This window comes from Vitis riparia, chromosome 3 (assembly GCF_004353265.1).
Source record: "Vitis riparia cultivar Riparia Gloire de Montpellier isolate 1030 chromosome 3, EGFV_Vit.rip_1.0, whole genome shotgun sequence".
Classification (NCBI taxonomy): domain Eukaryota; kingdom Viridiplantae; phylum Streptophyta; class Magnoliopsida; order Vitales; family Vitaceae; genus Vitis; species Vitis riparia.
The window spans coordinates 1,098,995-1,120,577 of NC_048433.1; the positions used below are offsets into that span (position 1 = coordinate 1,098,995).

The 21,583-nt window shown below is 37.8% G+C and overlaps 3 protein-coding genes and 1 non-coding gene across 5 annotated transcripts; 3 read left to right on the forward strand and 1 right to left on the reverse strand.

Annotated features, from left to right (window-relative positions):
• Positions 1–410: 410 nt before the first annotated feature.
• LOC117911730 (proline-rich protein 4-like) lies at positions 411–2,873 on the forward strand. Its single transcript, XM_034826132.1, has 2 exons — positions 411–678; positions 1,288–2,873. Exons 1-2 carry the CDS (start codon positions 513–515, stop codon positions 2,586–2,588), a joined length of 1,467 nt encoding a protein of 488 aa, XP_034682023.1. The 5' UTR covers positions 411–512; the 3' UTR covers positions 2,589–2,873.
• Positions 2,874–8,824: 5,951 nt separating this feature from the next.
• LOC117909296 (extensin-1-like) lies at positions 8,825–11,066 on the forward strand. The gene is made up of 2 exons (XM_034823266.1): positions 8,825–9,102; positions 9,248–11,066. The coding sequence occupies exons 1-2, from the start codon at positions 8,937–8,939 to the stop codon at positions 10,762–10,764; spliced, it is 1,683 nt and encodes a 560-aa protein (XP_034679157.1). The 5' UTR covers positions 8,825–8,936; the 3' UTR covers positions 10,765–11,066.
• Positions 11,067–11,459: 393 nt separating this feature from the next.
• TRNAY-GUA lies at positions 11,460–11,551 on the reverse strand. The gene is given in 2 exon segments: positions 11,460–11,495; positions 11,515–11,551. It is a non-coding gene; the product is annotated as a tRNA-Tyr (tRNA).
• A 3,733-nt stretch (positions 11,552–15,284) lies between these two features.
• Positions 15,285–20,069, forward strand: LOC117910313 (proline-rich protein 4-like). 2 transcript variants are annotated; one of them, XM_034824408.1, is made up of 2 exons: positions 15,285–15,545; positions 18,879–20,069. In XM_034824408.1, exons 1-2 carry the CDS (start codon positions 15,380–15,382, stop codon positions 19,874–19,876), a joined length of 1,164 nt encoding a protein of 387 aa, XP_034680299.1. In that variant the 5' UTR covers positions 15,285–15,379; the 3' UTR covers positions 19,877–20,069. The 2 variants fall into 2 exon arrangements, with proteins under 2 accessions (XP_034680299.1, XP_034680293.1); XM_034824402.1 differs by lacking the exon at positions 15,285–15,545 and adding an exon at positions 18,533–18,796.
• The last annotated feature ends 1,514 nt before the right edge of the window (positions 20,070–21,583 follow it).

The following is a 21,583-nucleotide window of genomic DNA, read 5'->3' on the forward strand; positions in this document are numbered from 1 at the left end:
GACATGTGGAGTTGATTCACGTGCAGTGCTTTCATATGCCTTTCTTTGGGACTTCAACAACTGAAAGGAATGAAAGATCAGTAAGTACCATGTACAGTTTTACCAAAACCATGAAAATTTGAGTAATTCATCCCTTAGTTTCGTAAAAGCTTTGTATTTATGAGTGCTGGTAAGTAGGTTTACGGATAAAGAGAACACAAAAGATGCAGCTGTGCAGTTGAGAGCTCATTCAATGAGGATAATGGCCTTTTATCAAGAAAACCGGTGAGGGTTGTTACTATCTTTCTCTCCCCTCATACACAAGTCATCACAATGGGACCCTAGCCTCATGTGAGGCCCTTAAGTGCAATGTCGGTGAGCCTCTTAAACCATCCTCCTATGATCTTTATATAACAAGGTCTAATGGACTGAAACCACTCAAGCCTTCGATCAGACTAGAGAAGCTTGTAGCTTCTCATTTTCATTATCTTCTCTATATACCTGTAATCATTGGGAGCCATAAGGAGGTTCCAATGCAGGTTCTCCCCATTTCTCGAGGGGCACTTCTGTGCTTCTGGGTGTCCTTGCTATTTTCTGCAAGCTTCTGCCATGGAAGTGTTCAGAAAGTTGAGGTAGTTGGAATTGGAGAATGTGCAGACTGTAAGCAGAGGAATATTAAGACCAGCCAAGCCTTTTCAGGTACAGTTTTTCTTATGGTTTCCATGTAAATTAGTCTTGTCCTAAGATGGGTTCATGGTAATAATTTTTTGAGTCTCCAACTTTAGCTTCATGATGTATTGCATTTCTTGCCCTCAACCTTGGAAAGAGCCAATCAATGGCTTGGTTTCAAATGGGTTTTGCTGGTTCTTTGCTTGATAGCTTCCATGCTGTGGATTCTACAGAGATGGAAGGCATTATGGCCTCTATAACTTCTTCATGGTCCCCATTATCCTTTCACAGTCAAAATCAGTACAGTTTTGGCATGAAAATGGCATGCCAGAACCTTAACAGAAAAGCCAACTTAAAGTTACTTCCATTCAGATCTTGGCCAGTCCGAAGTATACTCCATGTTGCCTGGTTTGTATTCAGGTATATGAAAAATGTGATACTAACACCTGATGGTAACATGTAAGGCTTTTAGGTTTGTCCTTCCAGGTTGGGAGTCCAACAAAATTTCTGGTGGAAGAATGATATCTGTAGTTGAATTTGGTTAATCCCCCTGTGAATTACTTATACTGCAACAGTCCAAACATACAACTAATACCGAAGAGCATAACCATGAGCTTTTGCATGAATTTTTTTGTGCAGGTCTTCGTGTTACAATTGACTGCAAGCTAGCAAATGGAGCGTTCAAAACAAGGGCAGTTGGGGAGCTTGATGAAGAAGGAAAATTCAAGGTCTCCCTCCCTGAGGAGATTGTAAAAGATGGAGAGTTAAAAGAGGAATGCTTTGCACAGCTTCACAGCGCATCAGCTACACCATGCCCTGCCCACAATGGCCTAGAGAGCTCCAAGCTGATCTTGAAGACTAAAGTTGATGGCAAGCATACATTTGGCCCTGCTGGAAAACTGAAGTTCTCACCAGCTACCTGCACTTCAGCCTTCTTATGGCCTTACTACAAGCACCCGCAGCTTCCCAAAGTCTCATGGCCCAAATTGCCACCCTATTCCAAATCTCATCCATGGTATAAGCCCATGCCCAAGATCTACCTTCCACCTATCAAATTTCCTCCACTCCCACCAAAGGTCTATCCTCCTTTCACATACCCTCCACTCCCACCAAAGGTTTTCCCTCCTCTACCACCAAAAGTCTTCCCTCCACCAGTGCCAATCTATAAGAAACCGCTACCACCCCCTGTGCCAGTGTACAAGAAGCCATTACCACCCCCAGTACCAGTATACAAGAAGCCGTTACCACCCCCCGTACCAGTATACAAGAAGCCGCTTCCACCCCCAGTGCCAGTATACCAGAAGCCATTACCACCCCCAGTACCAGTATACAAGAAGCCGCTTCCACCCCCAGTGCCAATATACAAGAAGCCGCTCCCACCCCCAGTGCCAATATACAAGAAGCCGCTCCCACCCCCAGTGCCAATATACAAGAAGCCGCTCCCACCCCCAGTGCCAATATACAAGAAGCCGCTCCCACCCCCAGTGCCAGTATACAAGAAGCCGCTCCCACCCCCAGTGCCAATATACAAGAAGCCACTACCACCCCCAGTGCCAGTGTACAAGAAACCGCTTCCCCCACCTGTTCCAGTTTATAAGAAGCCACTTCCTCCACCTGTTCCAGTTTATAAGAAGCCACTTCCTCCGCCAGTCCCAGTATATAAGAAGCCGTGTCCTCCAGAAATTCCTAAGATCCTTCCACCACCAATACCAATATACAAAAAGCCGCTTCCACCTCTTGTTCCAATCTACAAGCCAATTCCACCTATCTCCAAACCTCTTCCTCCATTTCCTCCAATTTATAAGAAGCCATGGCCACCCATTCCTCAAGTCCCTCCTCTTCCTAAATTTCCTCCTGTCCACAAGTTTCCTCCAAAGTACTTCCACCACCCCAAGTTTGGATTTGGTTCTCCTGTACCACCTTATTCTTCTCATCCATAGGTTATCCTAGTTTACTTTCCATGATCATTGTTTCATAAGGAAGAGATTGGCATGCATTGTTGGTACTAGAATAAGTTAAGCCTCCATGGTAGAGAGTACATGAGAGTGGGAGAAAGACAAAACCTGAATCGTTGTTAATTATTTCCAGTAATGAAATGAATATGTATGTGTGGATTGTTCTTATTATCACATTATGGCCTCTGAACCTTGTAAATGTTCTATGGTCTGTGAATGCATCTATGGAATATTAATATGTTCACTTAAATGAAAACAATAGTATTTTCACTTTCATTTCATCTGAAAATTTCACTTTAAAAAATGCATTACCACTTTGTTTTGATCTCCATATTCATGAATGTATTCTGCAGAAATCGTAATTTTCTTATTGATTTACAAGACTCTCAAAAAAATTCACAAGAAGAGAATAATAATGTAAAAGAGCTTTGATAGACTGAAGGTTATCCTTGGGCACCTGATAAACCTATTCATCAACCTGCCATTTTTCCATTTACCAAAGAAGCTAGTCAGAATACAGAGGTTGTTTTGTCTAGTAAGGTAAGCAAACTCTCACCACGACCGACTAACAACCGGCAACCCAGTAATGATATTAGCATCTTGGGATTTTTTCTCTGCAAGGCCCTTAATTGGGTTCATATATGGACCCCAGAATGTTTGTACTCATTAAGCTTTTCTTTTATTGAAAAAAATCACAACTAGATCTCATGTTGTGAATTAAAAATGGCAGGTTGACAATTAAATGTGGTGATAATCCTTGTTTTCTTTTGCCTGTTCATTAATTGCTCTGTTAAAATTGTAGAATGATTTGAAATACCTATTAGATTGCCCTGGTGATACTTTTATTAGTTGCACCAAATCTGAAACCAAACACTGAGCAAAGCCTTACGGAAAAATTAATAAGCAGTCCAACCCAAGTGTAGGCTTCTCAGGGGAAAGCTCAACTTACCTTGGATACAATAACAGAAAGAATAGAACAAATTCGTCATTACAACACATGAAAGAGAGTGACCAAAAGAGTGTCCTCCCACCAGAATGGCTGGTGAAACATAATGACAACAACAGAAATTTTACATGTTCACAACATAGCTGTGTGGTTCATATAGCAGTATTTGTTAGGCAAATTAATTGTGTTCATGGAACAAGCAACATGAGATCTGTTTTTTGATTGTTAGAATAAAGTGTTGATTTATATATATATATCTGTCTGTGTGTGTCTTAATCCATTGCATTTATGTTTTCAATTTCTACTGATGACCCTTGTTGCATACTTTTAAAAGGACCCTCATTTTTGGTAAATTTAAAAAAATTCTACCAAGTTGAGAATGAAAAAGCAGTGGAAAATGAAAAGAGCAGTTTATAAACTATACACAAAATGGAAATGTTTGATGGAAATCTTCTAAAGGTCTCCAAGAGTTTTTAACATGGGTTTAGTTTACCTTCATTTGATGCTTTTCCAGTGGTAAGGAACAAAAAACAACAGTAAAGTACAGTCCAGAGTTTTACCAAAAGCATAAGCATTTCAGCAATTCAGCTTTCTATAAAAGCAAAATTTAAAGTATGCTGGTAAGTAGGTTTACAGATAATATAAACTGCAGATGTGCAGTGGAGAGCTGATTCAAAGAAGTGAATGGCCTTAAATTGATTAAAAAAAACTGGTGAGGCTGTTACTGTTTTTCTTTCCCCTATTACACAAATCATAATAAAGGGTATCTAACCTCATGTATGGCCCTAAAGCATGGTGTTGGTGAGCCCATTAAATCGATTCCTCGAGATCATTATGCAACAAGGTCTTTAAATCTCAGGGGCCTAAGTCAATGAAGCTTAACATCAACCTGTAGAAGCTCATGGCTTCTTCATTTCATTGTCTTTTCAGTTGTTTTGTTTGTCATTATAATAGGGGATCATAAGGGGGCCAGGATTCCCAATATGGACACAACCTATACGTGAAAGGGGCACTTCTCGGCCTCTAGGTGGCATTGCTATTTTCTGTGAGCTTCTGCCATTGCAATGTGCAGATTGTGCAGAGAGTAATATTAACACCAGCCAAGCCTTATCAGGTATGTTATTTTCAAGCTACCATATACAGATTAGTCTTGTCCTGTGATGGGCATATGGTCAATTTTAAGTGTCTAGGGTTGTCCTTGCCATATGCTGCAATGCTGTGTCATGTTTTCCTGCATACAATTCTTTTGAGACTTCCAAATATCATTTCCTTGGGCATAGTTGATCCATGGGCCTGTCTTTAAGATTCCTAACGCAGATATGAAGGCCTTGTGGTCTTCTATGTTCCAAGGATGTGACGATGACAGTATACTGTATTTATATTCATGATCCAAATGCTCTACAAGTCCCATTATCCTTCCTCTGTCAATTTCAGCAGTTTTTCCATGAAAATAGGATGGTTGAAAGTAAGAAATTCACTGCTCCAAACCCGCTCCTCAAGCCAGTGGATGTTTGACTTGAAAGCTGTTGCTAACATCTAAGGCTGCAATGCCCAAAACTAATACGAGCCCAGATCTGAACAATTAATATTGAATAACTTATCCATTGTTTTCTGTAGGCCTTGGCTTAACCATTGACTGCAAGCTAGAAAATGGAGAGTTTAAAACAAGGAAAGTTGGAGACATCAACCAAGAAGGGAAATTGTAAGTTTTTCTTCCTAAGGAGACTGTAAAAAGACAATTGAAAGAGGAATACTTTACACAGCTTCTCAGTGCATCAACCGCACCACGCCCTGCCCAGAGTGGCCTGCAGGCCTCCAAGGTAATTTTGAAGTCCAAAATTGAAGGCAAACACATATTTGGCCTGGCTGGAAACTGAAGTTCTCATGAAAAACATGCACTTCTGCATTCTTATGGCCTTACTATAAGTACCCACCTCTACCTAAGCTGCCACCTTGGCCCAAGTTGCCATCCTTCCCCCAAAAATCACCCATGGTTTAAGCCCTTGCCCAAGGTTCATCCTCAAACAAACACTGGTCTACAAGAAACCACTTCCACTACCAGTGTACAAGAAGCCACTACCTCCAGCAGCAATAATATACAAGAAGCCCCTTCCAACACATTTCAGTTTATAAGAAACCACTTTCACTGTCTGTTCCAGTTCATAAGAAACCACTTTCATCACCTGTTCCAATTAATAAGAAAACACCTTCAGCACCTGTTATGGTTCATAAGAAATCACATCCTCCTGCAAAGCCAGTATTCAAGAAGCCCTGGCCACCTCCTGTCCCTGTTGTTAAGAAGCCACTTCCATCTTCTGTTCCCATATACAAGAAGCCACTTTCCTTTCCCCTTCCAATTCACAAACCAATACCAGCTTTCTATAAACCTCTTCCTCCATTCCCCCCAGTTTATATGAAGCCATTTCCACCCATTCCTGAATCCCCTTATCTTTCTAAACCTTTCTAACCCTATATTTGATAAAATATATTCCAAATCGTTGAATGAAGACTGAGTAGCTAGAGAAAATTGACTTGAGGAAATTTATAGTTAAAATCCAATTTTAGAATTCAGAGAGTGAGCAATCCAAAGATCTGAAGTTTAGGATCAAATCTATCCTTAAGACAAATTTGCATTTGAAACCTAGTTTTATCCTTTCCTGTTCTGATCACTAAATCAAATACATAAATCAATTAGGCTTTAGGTTCATATGTCAAACCTGTCATCTATCTTGTAGATTCAGGTTTCAAATAGATCATAGTAGATTTGATTGACTAGTGATCAAGAAATTACTAAGCATCACTAGCAACCTAATAGATATCTACTGTATTGTATTCTAATCCAAAGGATACAGAGAATTTATTCTGTCCATTAAATCAAACATAAACCCTAATCCTTTTATTTAACTTTACAGCACTCATTGCTCCTCCTTGTCCTGCTCTTCTACCTTCATGCTATAATTCCAGATGGAAAGGTCTTAGCTTCTAATAGTCAGGTTTTTACTCACAGAATCTATAAGAAAACAAAGATCTATATGTATTGCAAAATGAGAAGTAAAGAGCAAATTTCAGAAGTATCAAGGATAATAGTATAATATCTTTCTCTGTATCTCTAATTTTTTCAACCCTAAAAAATGAAAGTTAAAGGTAGTGATTAGTGCCTCATGTCGTGTGTATGTGATTTACCATCTCTAGAAGTGCATATTTGGGAACCAATCAGACCTGTATGGATTGTTCTGGTTGTTTCACTGTGACTTTTGGACCTGGTGGATGTTCTGAGTTAATATGCCTGGACCTATCCAAATGATGGTACATCTAACTTTCATTTATACAAATATGAACCCCCAAGTCAAAGTAATGGATCAAGACTGCATAACCAATTTCTATATATGCAAAGAATTTCAGATGGAAAACTAGGGAAAATGGGAGGGAAGCAACCAATCATTTCTTTCTTTTTCCTTCATTACTGGTTTGATTTGATCAGATATGACTGCTTTCTACTCCCCCAAGTATGAATGCCCATTTCCTCTCTCAAAAATCCATCCACTCTCCTTCTCCCCTTTTGTTTTAGCATGAATTAGGCCTCATATCTCTAGCGTGGCAAAACCATACATCCAGGAAATTTCAGGTATAAAACTCTCCTGAGTGCTGTTCCCTGATGCCAGGTTCTGCTTTTGATCAGTAACCCAATTCACTGCGTGAAAACCATCATCCTGAATGACATAAATATTTGATCAGTCAGAAAAATTCACTGCCTTTTGTTGTACAAGAGAATAATGAAGAGGTTTGGTGGAGTAGAAGCAATAAATGACCACATTTTATCTTGGTTAGATAGTTGGGCATTTATTTTCTGCCACCCCTATCCACGAAAGATCCTTCTCGATCAGAAAATTAGCTAATATAACCAAGGGCAAAGTCTTGTTTTATCTGCAGCAATATAAGCAATCTTCAACAGGGGCATAAACTACTATTAGCATCCTGATTGGTCTCAATTGGGTTCATATACTAGTATAAGCCTCTTAGCTACAAGGGTAAGGTAGATGTGAGCTTGATCTTTCTGTTCATTACCCTATTAATATTTTTACAATGATTTGGAAAAACCCTCATTAATTTGCATTCATGACACCTTTGTGGCGAAAATAAATAATCAGATAGGAAACAGCAAATGAAAAGAATTAGAATGGACTTATCTTCACTACAAAAGTGGCACTTGAAAGGTGTTATCCAAAGCAGTCCCACAAAGATGCCTGGTGGTTTGGAGGCAGGTGAACCATAATAACAACATGCATGTGTATACAAATTATGCATTCATGAAGGTCAGAATTGGTGTTGTGATCAATCTTGTAGGGCTTAAGTTTTGATTTTTGTGGCATTTTGGGAAACCCTGTTTTGGCATTTAACGGCCAACCCAGGTCTCCATTTCTGTTTATGTAATGATCTCATTTATTTATTTGTTTGTTTATTTCTATGGACCGGCTTTATTCCTGCGCTCAAACTTAAGGTGTCCCTGGTTTAGGGTGAGTTGGGTTTAAAAATGTAGTCTATTACATATAGTTGCATATTAGTTTTAGAAGCAAAAATTTCCTAGATGTAGTCTTTACTATAGCTACTAGCAGTTCTGAATATATTTTTCATGTGGAGGTCTTCTAATAATCTGCATTGAGTGCTTTTACCTAAGTTTTCAATAAATTTTTCCTTCAAAATAGAAAGATTATTTAAATCATTGTTGAGAAAAAAAAAAGCCAGATAATTATCTGGGTTAAAGTTTGGATTTAGATCATAACTCATACTAGTCTTTGAATTTGTGCTTAGTGACCTGACCAAGCCTCCTACGATGAGTGCAATCAATTCAACTGATTTGATCCTAGCCCAAGCTCAAACCAACTTGGAAAATTTGAATTAGAGGTTTTTGTTGTATCAAACTAGGGGTACGGGACCTAAATGATAAGGTTGGATTGCTAGGAAGAGTTTTACTAGAGCATGGGCATTTCAGCAACTCAACCTACTATTTTCATTGAAGCAGAGTTTTATGAGCTCTTGGTGAGTAGGTTTACTGATACAAGAACACCAAAATGCAGCTGCCAAGTGGACGGTTCATTCAATGAGGTTAATGCTATTTGATGTACAAACTTAGTAGGCTTTGTCACTGTCTTTTCTTTCCCTGCAAACACAAACCTTCTCAATTCATCTAGAGCTCCATGTGATGCTTTTAAAGAGAGATGTCAGTAAGCCTCCAAAACTGGTTATTTACTATCATTATATAACAAGTGTAGGACTCAAGTCACTCAAGGTCTGTATCAAACAACAGAAGCTTGTAAAGCTTGTAGCCTCTCAACTAAGATTTTGCCATTGTCTTCTCTTATTGTGAGCCATAAGGGGCAGGGTTCCCAATGCAGGTTCTTCCCATATTTCAATGGGCAGGTCTAGGCTTCTTTATATCCCTGCTGTTTGCTGTGAGCTTCTGCCATGGCAACAACCAGGAAGTCATGGTCGTTGGGACAGGAGAATGTGCAGACTGTGATCACAGTAACATTAAGACTAGCCAAGCATTTTCAGGTAGTCAGTCATCTTTTTACTACCTACTCAATTGGGCTTCTCTTACTGTCTAGTTTCACGTCATATTTTTTCTATAATGCCATGATCTGAATAAACAACTAATGCTGAAGATCATAACAGTGAACTTGTGGATAATTTTGTGCAGGCCTTGGTGTAACCATTGAATGCAAGCTAGAAAGTGGGGAGTTCAAAACAAGGGCAGTTGGAGAGCTTGATGAAGAAGGGGAGTTCAAACTTCCTCTTCCTGAGGAGATAGTAAAAGGTGGAAAGTTGAAGGAGGAATGCTTTGCACAGCTTCACAGTGCCTCTGCAAAACCTTGCCCTATCAGAAATGGCCCAGAGGCATCCAAGATAGTTTTGAAGACCACAAACAATGGCAAACAGGTGTTTGCCCCGGCTGGGAAACTAAAATTCTCGCCAGTGACATGCACTTCAGCCTTCTTATGGCCTTTCTACAAGTACCCGCCTCTTCCCACACTTCCACATTGGCCCAAGCCTCTGCCCAAGTTCTACCTTCCACCTTTCTTTCCAGTCCCTACTCCAATTACATACCCTGCACCAGAAGCTGATCCTCCAGTCTCTCATCCCCCACCCCCACCAGTCTATAAACAACCAATTCCACCAAGTGTGCCAGCATACACAGCCCCATCTCCACCTCAAGTCTATGATCAACCAAGTCCACAACCAGTATACTACGAGCCACATCCACCACCAGTGCCCATATACCATAAGCCCCTTCCTCCACCAGTACGAGTGTATGGACAACCATTTCCATCGCCAGTGCCAGTATACAAGAAACCACTTCCACCGCCAGTGCCTATATACAAGAAGCCGCCTCTTCCATCACTTCCACCACCTGTGCCAGTTCATAAGAAGTCACTTCCTGCACCAGTTCCAGTATATGAAACGCCTTATCCACCTCCTTTTCCTGAGCAACCGCTTCCACCACCAGTACCAATATACAAGAAACCACCACTTCCACCACCAGTTCCAGTTTCTCAGGAGCCACTCCCACCACCCAGTCCAGTGTATAATGAACCACATCCTCCTCCTTCTCCAGTTCCAGTTCTCAAGAAGCCTATTCCACCTATTGTTGAGAAACCACTGCCACCACCTCTGCCAATATTCAAGAAGCCGGCACTTCCACCCCCGGTTCCTGTCTACAAGAAGCCGCCACTTCCCCCACCTCCACCACCTGTTCCAGTCTATGGGGAACCATTGCCTCCTCCAGTTCCAGCCTTCAAGAAGCCATATCCACCGCCTCTTCCCATAGTAGAGAAGCCACTTCCACCTCCAATTCCAATTCACAAACCAATTCCTCCAATCTCCAAGCCTGCCCCAACTCCAGAGGTCCTTCCTGCTCCACCTCCAATTTACAGTCCAAAACCTCCAATCCTCAACCCTACTCCAAAGCCAAAAGTCCTACCACCACCACAGCCAGTACCCATAGCCAAAAAGCCACTTCCACCTCCTGTTCCAATTCAAAAACCAGTACCAGTAGCCCAAAATCCTCCTCCAGTTTACAAGAAGCCACTTCCACCCATTCCCAAAGCCCCTGCTCTTCCTAAGCTTCCTCCTCTGCCCAAAACTCCTCCGAAGTACTTCTACCACCCAAAGTATGGACTGGGTAACGCCAAACCACCTAGTTCATCTCATCCGTAGGTCACCATAGTGTCCTTCCCAGGTGTAATTAGGAATAAACAATGGTTCTGCAATAAATTAAGCATCCATCGCAGAGAAAAAAAAAACAGTCAAAAGAACATGAAAAATGGATGTGGGTGTGTGTGGATCCTTTTTTTTTTTACTTGATTGTGCCTTTACATTAGACAGTGCCTAAATCTTCTAGGCCTGTAACCCACTCTGATGGGTAATTATGGAGGCTGATGAAGCAACAATTGGTTTCATTTTCTTGTCTGCTGATTCAATCTCTTGAATTCAAACTGCTATCTAGTTTACAATGCAAACATATGATTAAATCTCCAATTTTTCTTAAACCTTTCTGCCAACAAAGATTGTGACTTCAAGAGAGGACCACTAGACCCATAGGAAAACTATAGCTACCTTCAGAACCCGTTCATATGTATTAGATCATAAAAGAACATATGATAAAGTCAAAGAAAGTTGAAACCCTATCTTTCTCTTTGATTTCTAAAGTGGTGAAAGGTGTGTTTAAAAGATTTTTGGCCTACAAATTCATTGGAATTGCCTGTGTTATTAGTGAATAAAAGTGGTGGGGTGTTACATTGGTACTTCCTAACTAACAAAACTACATCAATGGTTTTTAGTTTTCAGAGTAATAAATCTTTAGCAGATTCCATTTGAAATTTTAAATATAAAAAAAAAAACAATAATATCCATCCGACCTACCGGATTCGAACCAGTGACCTAAGGATTACTACAAGGTTAAACCCACTACAGTCCTCCGCTCTACCAACTGAGCTAAGGTCGGATTGATTAATAAGCCTATAATTAATATATAAAGCTATTAGCCTAAAATAAATAACGATAGGCTCTGGTACAATCTTATGTTTTTATCAAAACGTCTTTATGCACACATATGATTGAATCTCTAATTTTCATCAAACCTTTATAGCAACTAAGATTGTGAATATGAGTGCCACTAGGCTCATACAAAAATACTAGCTTCTTTAGAACCCAATTCATATTAAAACATATGATCAAATCAAAGAAACTTGAAACCTTATTTGTCTCTTTGATTCCTCAAAGTGGTGGAAGCCATGTTTTAAAGATTTTAGGTCTACAGGTTCACTGGAGCTTCCTATGTTACAAGTGAATAAAAGTAGTGGGATGTTACATTGGTGATACCCAACCAACCAAACTACATGGATCAAATTATGTTATTATTGAATAAAAATGGTGGTTGTTGATCGCAAATCTCTATTGTAAATAAAATACTAAAACCAAAAATAGAGTTACCACAACTTTGTAGTATTCTGGGTTGTCATCCTCTAAGATTAGTTGTAATATTTTTATTTGTTCTTAGATTCAAAAGATTAATTATTTATTGAAGGTAAAAAATATCTAATTCAAATAAATCAAAATAAAACATGGATGAAAATTTCCTAAATAAACCTATTGAAATTATAGAATAATTATTGATTTTTACTTCGATTAATCAAGATTGGGGGTCCACAATTCAACATCAAGTATAAAATTTTAAGCAAAACAAGGGTATATAATTTAATAATCTTAGGGTAATCAAAATGCATGGTTTAACGAGATCAGCCTAAGTTATACACCTCAGAGTTGATATGTATCCTAACTTTTAATATTTTATTTCATTGAATTACCTAATAGATGAATGAACATGAAATCTAAATTTAGGTAAAGGTTTTTAGGCTTTTACCACTCTATGTAGATTTGCCTTAGGGTAGATAACAATGACAAAACCTTTTATAACTAGAGATCAAGAATTACCAAGAATCCTTAGTATCAAGGAATATGGGATTATATCATTTCCTAAGTCAAATTAACTTTAGAGGGTATTTTGATTTTAATATTAGTGTTCTAACCATTCATTCATTCTATTATTAATTCGATTTCACCCATTGTGTCCCTTTGGATCTAACCCTAAGTTTTCATGTTTCACCCTAAGATGACTTTTTAGCCTCTTATGGGCATGTCTTCACATACTTAGGCCATAAAAGAATAAGAAAGAGTCATTCTTGATTTCAAAAAAATTAAAAACAATAATTTATTCAATAATAAAAAGAAGAAAGAAAACATACCAAGAAAAACCTTCAAGGTCTTCTTCTCTTTCCCTATGAATCGTCAAGTCATCTCTACTCCTCAAAAAAAATAAAAAATAAAAAATAAAAAATAAAAAATCAAGAACTCCCTAGAAAACCTAAATATTGAGTTTTTATAGTTTCCTCAAAAAAACTTAACATGTGGCATGTTCCTATTAGCCACTTATTTTACAAATAATTACCTAAAATAACTAAAAATAACTAAAAATAATAAAATCGTGATTTCTAGTCATATGGGGGCCCACTCAAGATGGATGAAGTGCCCAAGATGCAATTCCCAAAGTAGAGGAGACGAAATGTCAATGTGGCAATGTGTGAATCTGAAATTGGGGTCATTTCAAATTGGATTTTTAATTCATGAGTTGAATTTCAAAATCATTTCAAAATAATCCTTCAACTTTGCATAGTTATCTTCAAATAATTATAACTTCTTCGTTTCAGCTCCCATTTGTACACCATTTAAAGCGTTGGATTTCTAACTTCTAGCGCTTCGAAACGATATATAGATTGCCTAAAATGGACTTAAAAAATGCTCCAAATTTCATTTCAAAGTTGGAGTACATATTTCCACCGGATTTTGCATTCCAAATTTCCATTCAACTTGATGAATTTGCTTCATGCCTCATTATCCATGTTCGCTTACCTTTCCTCATAGTCCATGAGTCTTGACATGCTCATTTCCTCATTTAAACATTTTCTTAATCTTTTAAAATCTAAAGTGATTCAACTTGCACTTTTTTCCTTCCTTAAACCTGAGATAAATCTTCAAAATGCAAGTTAAACTCATGACTGAGGCATTAACAACAATTTTGATCAAGTTGGATGATTTAAGTGTCTTATGGTGCATAAATCTTATCAAATACATGTCATTAGAGTACATGTTTTGGCTCAAATCAGTTGTTACATTGGTAATGCTCAACCAACAAAACTACATCAATGGTTAGATCTCACTCATGTGAATTAAGCCATGTTTTCATATACAATTCTCAAAAAGTGGTTTTTAATAAAACACCCTTAGAATATTCTATTTGAAAACTTAAAAATATAATAAGTCCTTGGAATATTCTATTCGAAATTTTAAATATAAAAAAGCAACAATTTCCTTCCGACCTATTGGATTCGAACCAGTTACCTTAAGATTATAATTAGGTTAAATCCACTATAGTCCTCTGCTTTATCAATTGTGTTGAGGTCAGATTGATTAATAAACCTATAATACTAAGAGTGTGTTTGATAGTGATTTTAAGAAGTGTTTCTAACCTCTTTAATACTTAAAATATAAATTTTTTCAAGTGTTAGAAAGATTAGAAACACTTCCTAAAATTACTGTCAAACGCACTGTAACTCTTTTAGAACTCAATTATGAAGTTTGATTAAATACTTCATTAAAGAAAATTAACTATGCTCTAGTATGCTACAACTTATTCATCCTAATGGTTTCATATATTTATGTATAATACAAAAATTTTCAAAACATTATCTATATTTTCAATTGTTGATTATAGCATTTAAAAAAAAAAAAAATCGAAAACATCTAAAATTTATTCTAAAATATAGCATATATATTTTCATAACAAAATTTCAAAATAATTATTTTCTATCAAAAGTTTGTCAAAACATATTTTATGTTTTAAAGAGAATAAAACTGCTTCTACAAATGGTTTTCAAAAGAGGATTCATATACCCAATTCATCCAAAAGTTCTAAAGTATTAGGTGGTGTTTGTTTTTTGACTGAATAGAAAAAGCTAAAATATTTGGCTTTTTCTATTCAACTAAAAGTAACTTGTTGACATCATCCAATATAACTAAACTAAACTTACTGATAACAAGTTCACTTTAGTTATGTTGGATGATGTGAACAGGTTACTTTTAGTTGAATAGAAAAAGCCAAATATTTTAACTTTTTCTATTCAGTCAAACAACAAACACCACCTTAGATAATAGATAAATAATGTGTATAGAGTCTAGCGACCGAAATCCTTACTAATTAGAGGAAACACCAAGGAAAATACTTAAAAATACTATTAATCCAAACTACTTTCATCTTGGTTTACATATCATGCAGTCCTTTGAGCCTTTCCAACTGTAACGAACATCAACAATGAAGCATTACTGAGAGTTTTAAAGGTGTTGGTAAGTAGGTTGATAGATAAAGGAGATCACCAAAAATGCAGCTGTGCATTGGAGAGCTTATTCAATGTAGTTTATGGCATTTTGATCAACAAAACAGTTGAGCTCTATTACAGTCTTAATTTCTTACCCCTCTAGCATAAATCACCTAATTAAACCGATCCTTAACCTCACATGGAGCTCTTAAATGTGGCATCGGCGAGCGTCCTAAACTGCCTTCTCATGATCATTATATAACAGGGTCTGAAGGACTCTAGTCACTCAAGTCTTCGATCAAACTATAAAAGCTTGTAGCTTCCCAACTCCCTTAACCTTGCCTTTGTTTTCTCATTTTCTTTGGGAAGCATAGGGGGAGGTTTAATTTTCTGTTTTCCTAATGGGATCACCTCCCATTTGTGAAGGAACACTTCTGGGCTTCTGGGTGTTCCTGCTTTTTCCTGTGATCTTCTGCTATGGCAATGCTGATCAATTTGAGGTAGTTGGAGTTGTAGAATGTGCAGACTGTTCTGAGAGTCATATTAAGGCTAGCCAAGCCTTTTCAGGTACGTTGGTTTTTCAGTATTGGCATCATAGAAACAAGATCATAAGACCATTGATTAATTAATAGCCATTACTCTTGAGCAGGGCTTGGTGTGACCATTGACTGCAAGCTAGCAAATGGAGAGATCAAAACAAGGGCAGTTGGAGATGTCAGCAATGAAGGAAAATTCAAGGTGTCTCTCCCTGAGGAGATGGTGAAGGATGGATATCGGTTGAAAGAGGAATGCTTTGCACAGCTTCACAGTGCCTCAGCAGCACCATGTCCTGATGCACAGAGCGGCCTAGAGGCCTCCAAGATAGTCTTGAAGGCGAAAACTATTGGGAAGAAAAACGTATTTGGCCCAATCGCAAATCTAAAATTCTCTTCTCTAACTTGCACTTCAGCCCTTTGGTGGTCTTTCTACAAGCATCCTCCCCTGCCCAAGCTGCCACTGCCCTTCCCCAAGGCCTATCCTCCACCTTGGAAGAAATTTGGCCATGTCTACAAGAAACCACTTCCACCATCAATACCAATATACAAAAAGCCCTCCCATCTCCAGTCCACAAGAAGCTGCTTCCACCCAAGGTACTCATACACAAGAAGCCTCTTCCACCAAAAGTACTGAAACCCAGTAAGCCATTCCCACCACCTTCGCCAGTTTACAAGAAGCCTTTTCCTCCATCTGTACCGGTTTTTAAGAAACCAATCCCACCACCTGTTCCAGTATACAAGAGACTTCCTCCGCCCCCTGCGCCCGTTTATCAGAAACCACCAGTTCCGGTGTTCAAGAAGCCTTGTCCACCCCCTGTTCCCATAGCTAAGAAGTTGCTTCCACCCCATGTCCCCATATACAAAAAGCCGCTTCTGCCTCCCACTCCAATCTACAATAAGCCAAATCCACCACCATTCTATAAATGGTCAATTCACAAGCCAATACCACCAGTCTACAAACTTCTTCCTCCAATCCCTCCACTTTACAAGAAGCCATGTCCACCCATTCTTAAGCCTCCTCATTATCTTCCTAAGCTTCCTCCAAAGCTCTTCCTCTTCCCCGAGTTTGGACCCTATCCTCCTATACAACCTTATTTCCCTCATCCTTAAGCTGTCATACTAGCTTCCTAAGCTTACATGCCTTCATGGTGGACAGAGAAATCCATTGAAAAAACATGGGTCAGAATGAATTGAATTGAGCGTATTCTTGAGAGTTGTCAATGATCTGTTTTCGTAAATTTTGTGTGTAAACAAATTCAGATGGAGAAGTATGGAAAATAAGAAGGAAGCAAGCATTCATTTCATTTCTGTTCTACTGGTTCGATTTTTTTTCTATGACTGTTATACTCCCTGGTTTGAAATCTCCCATCACTCTCAAAGGCTTTTGTGGACTAGAAATCAGAGGATGAATGAACTCAATTCAAGTTAGGCTAGGCGAGAAACTCGGGCCTTAGCTGAACCATAACCTACATAATTTATATTGTTAAAAGCTGGCTGGGAATAATTTTGAGGCTTGCTCTAAGCTATTTTTAATGTTTGAAAGCTTTAAAAAAAATATATAAGTAATGAATAAATTTAAAAAAATCATTTTTAAAGAACTATTTAAAGAGATTCTTTAACAAGTCATTGTAAGTGATTCTTCTAATTTGGATATACTTCTTATTGTTTGTTTTTAGCTTTGAATTCTCATGACACATACCATACAGTATAAATAATAGAGCTGTTTGGCATTGTATTGATAAAAATGGCATGATTAAGGGAAAAAAAGAAGAAACGTTATCGTTCTTTTATGATTCACACTTAAATAGAAAAATGAAGAAACCTAAATGTCGTTCAATATCGATAACAGGGTTGTAACAGAGTAAATAAGAGAGGTTGCTTTGAACTCAAGGAAGAGTAAGTCGATTAACATTGTTGTAATTGCCTCGTTTCAACCTTGATTAAACCACTAAAAATCAACTAGTGATTCATATGCATGTTCTTTATCGGACAATTGAGAAATAAATATTTCTAAACTTCAAACATATTACTATAAAAATAACTTAGAGAATTTGAATTGTTAGTAAAAGACTAAAGTTATAGTCCAAATTACCTAGATGTATATGGTTAACCTAATGATCCAAATAAAGCATATGACAAATTCAAAGAAAGTTAAACTTCACCCCCATCTTAATTCGATAATATATATATTTTTTTTTTAAAAAAAAAAGAAAAAGAAAATGAGAAACTAATCCAGTAATGCCTATAAATGAGTTGGAAAGGTGTTTCCCTACATAGTTTCGTAGGAGGTGGAAGGTGTATCTTAAAGATTTTAGGCCTACAACCTCATTTAAAAGTATATATAGGTACTATTAGTGAAGAAAGTGGTGGGGTGTGGCATTGGTAATGTCCAATTGACCGCATCGGTGAGGTTTTTATCTCATGATTTCTTATATAAACTAAAATCCTTATGCCAATATGGTAAAAAAAAAAATTTAAGTTGTTAGGTAATGGGTCAATAATTTGTATTAAGTTGGATTGATCTAAAACATTATTGATTTCAAGGAAAAAGAAGGGAAAATACTTGAAATACTAGTGATCCAAACGACTTTCATCTTGGTTTCCATATTATGGCTTCCTTTCAAGCTTTCCCAATGTAACGTAAAGATCAACAATGAAACATTAGTCATAGTTTTACAAGAAGCATGAGCTTCTCAGAAATTCAACCTACATCTTTACAGAAGCAAGGTTGTATGGGTGAATTGGTAAGTAGGTTCACAGATAAAGAGATCACCAAAGATGCAGCTGTGCATTGGAGAGATCATTCAATGTAGTTTATGGCATTTTGATCAACAAAACAGTTGAGCCCTATTGCATTCTTAATTTCTTCCCCCTCTAGCATAAATCACCCAATTAAACTGATCCTTAACCTCACATGGAGCTCTTAAATGTGGCGTCGGCAAGCCTCCTAAACTGCCTCCTCGCGATCATTATATAACAGGGTCTGAAGGACTCTAGTCACTCAAGCCTTGAATCAGACCATAGAAGCTTGTAGCTTCACAACTCCTGAACCTTGCCTTTGTTTTCTCATTTTCCTTGGGAAGCATAGGGGGGAGGTTTAATTTTCGATTTTCCTGATGGGATCACTTCACATCTGTGAAGGATCACATCTGGGCTTCTGGGTGTTCTTGCTTTTTTCTGTGAGCTTCTGCTATGGCAATGCTGATCAAGTTCAGGTAGTTGGAATTGTAGAATGTGCAGACTGTTCTGAGAGTCATATTAAGGCTAGCCAAGCCTTTTCAGGTATGTTGGCTTTTCAGTATTTGCATCATAGAAACAAGATCACAAGACCATTAATTGATTAATAGCCGTTACTCTTGAGCAGGGCTTGGTGTGACCATTGACTGCAAGCTAGCAAATGGAGAGTTCAAAACAAGGGCATTTGGAGCGGTCAGCAATGAAGGAAAATTCAAGGTGTCTGTCCCTGAGGAGATGGTGAAGGATGGATATCAGTTGAAAGAGGAATGCTTTGCACAGCTTTACAGTGCCTCAGCAGCACCATGTCCTGATTCACAGAGCGGCCTAGAGGCCTCCAAGATAGTCTTGAAGGCGAAAACCATTGGGGAGAAAAACGTATTTGGCCCAATCGCAAATCTAAAATTCTCTTCTCTAACTTGCACTTCAGCCCTTTGGTGGTCTTTCTACAAGCATCCTCCCCTGCCCAAGCTGCCACTGCCCTTTCCCAAGGCCTATCCTCCACCTTGGAAGAAATTTGGCCATGTCTACAAGAAACCACTTCCACCATCAATACCAATATACAAGAAGCCCCTCCCATCTCCAGTCCACAAGAAGCTGCTTCCACCCAAGGTACTCATACACAAGAAGCCTCTTCCACCAAAAGTACTGAAACCCAATAAGCCATTCCCACCACCTTCGCCAGTTTACAAGAAGCCTTTTCCTCCATCTGTACCGGTTTTTAAGAAACCAATCCCACCACCCGTTCCAGTATACAAGAGACTTCCTCCGCCCCCTGCGCCCGTTTATCAGAAACCACCAGTTCCGGTGTTCAAGAAGCCTTGTCCACCGCCTGTTCCCATAGCTAAGAAGTTGCTTCCACCCCATGTCCCCATATACAAAAAGCCGCTTCTGCCTCCCACTCCAATCTACAATAAGCCAAATCCATCACCATTCTATAAATGGTCAATTCACAAGCCAATACCACCAGTCTACAAACTTCTTCCTCCAATCCCTCCACTTTACAAGAAGCCATGTCCACCCTTTATTAAGCCTCCTCATTATCTTCCTAAGCTTCCTCCAAAGCTCTTCCCCTTCCCCGAGTTTGGACCCTATCCTCCTATACAACCTTATTTCCCTCATCCTTAAGCTGCCATACTAGCTTCCTAAGCATAATGCCTTCATGGTGGACAGAGAAATCCATTGAAAAAACATGGGTCAGAATGTATTGAATTGAGCGTATTCTTGAGAGTTGTCAGTGCTCTGTTTTCGTAAATTTTGTGTGTAAACAATTTCAGATGGAGAAGTATGGAAAATAAGAAGGAAGCAAGCATTCATTTCATTTTCTGTTCTACTGGTTCGATTTTTTTTCCATGACTGTTATACTCCCTGGTTTGAAATCTCCCATCACCCTCAAAGGCTTTTGTGGACTAGAAATCAGAGGATGAATGAACTCAATTCAAGTTAGGCTAGGCGAGAAACTCGGGCCTTAGCTGAACCATAACCTACATAATTTATATTGTTAAAAGCTGGCTGGGAATAATTTCGAGGCTTGCTATAAGCTCTTTTTAATGTTTGAAAGCTTTAAAAAAAATATATAAGTAATGAATAAATTTAAAAAAATCATTTTTTAAAGAATTATTTAAAGTGATTCTTTAACAAGTCATTGTAAGTTATTCTTCTAATTTTGATGTACTTCTTATTGTTTGTTTTTAGCTTTGAATTCTCATGACACATACCATACAGTATAAAAAATAGAGCTCTATCTGGCATTATATTGATAAAAATGGCATGATTAAGGGAAAAAGAAAAAAAAGAAACAGTATCGTTCTTTTATGATTCACACTTAAATAGAAAAATGAAGAAACATAAATGTCGTCCGGTATCAATAATAGGGTTGTAACAGAGTAAATAAAAGAGGTTGCTTTGAACTCAAGGAAGAGCAAGTCAATTAACATTGTTTTAATTCCCTCGTTTCAACCTTGATTAAACCACTAAAAATCAACTAGTGATTCATATGCATGTTCTTTATTGGCCAATTGAGAAATAAATATTTCTAAACTTCAAACATATTACTATAAAAATAACTTAGAAAATTTGAATTGTCAGTAAAAGACTAAAGTTATAGTCCAAATTACGTAAAAGTATATGGTTAACCTAATGATCCAATTAAAGCATATGACAAATTCAAAGAAAGTTAAACTTCACCCCCATCTTAATTCGATAATATAATTTATTTTTTTTTAAAAGAAAAAGAAAATGAGAAATTAATCCAATAATGCCTATAAATGAGTTGGAAAGGTGTTTCCCTACGTAGTTTCGTAGGAGGTGGAAGGTGTATCTTAAAGATTTTAGGCATACAACCTCATTTAAAAGTATATATAGGTACTATTAGTGAAGAAAGTGGTGGGGTGTGGCATTGGTAATGTCCAATTGATCACATCCGTGAGGTTTTTATCTCATGATTTCTTATATAAACTAAAATCCTTATGCCAATATGGTAAAAAAAAAAAAAAAAAATTAAGTTATTAGGTAACGGGTCAATAATTTGTTTTCAGTTGGATTGATCTAAAACCTTATTGATTTCAAGGAAAAAGAAGGGAAAGTACTTAAAATACTATTGATTCAATCAACTTTCATCTTGGTTTCCGTATTATGCCTTCCTTTCAAGCTTTCCCAATGCAATGTAAAGATCAACAATGAAACATTACATATAGTTTTACAAGAAGCATGAGCTTCTCGGAAATTCAACCTACATCTTTATAGAAGCAAGGTATTATGGGTGAATTGGTAAGTAGGTTCACAGATAAAGAGATCACCAAAGATGCAGCTGTGCATTGGAGAGCTCATTCAATG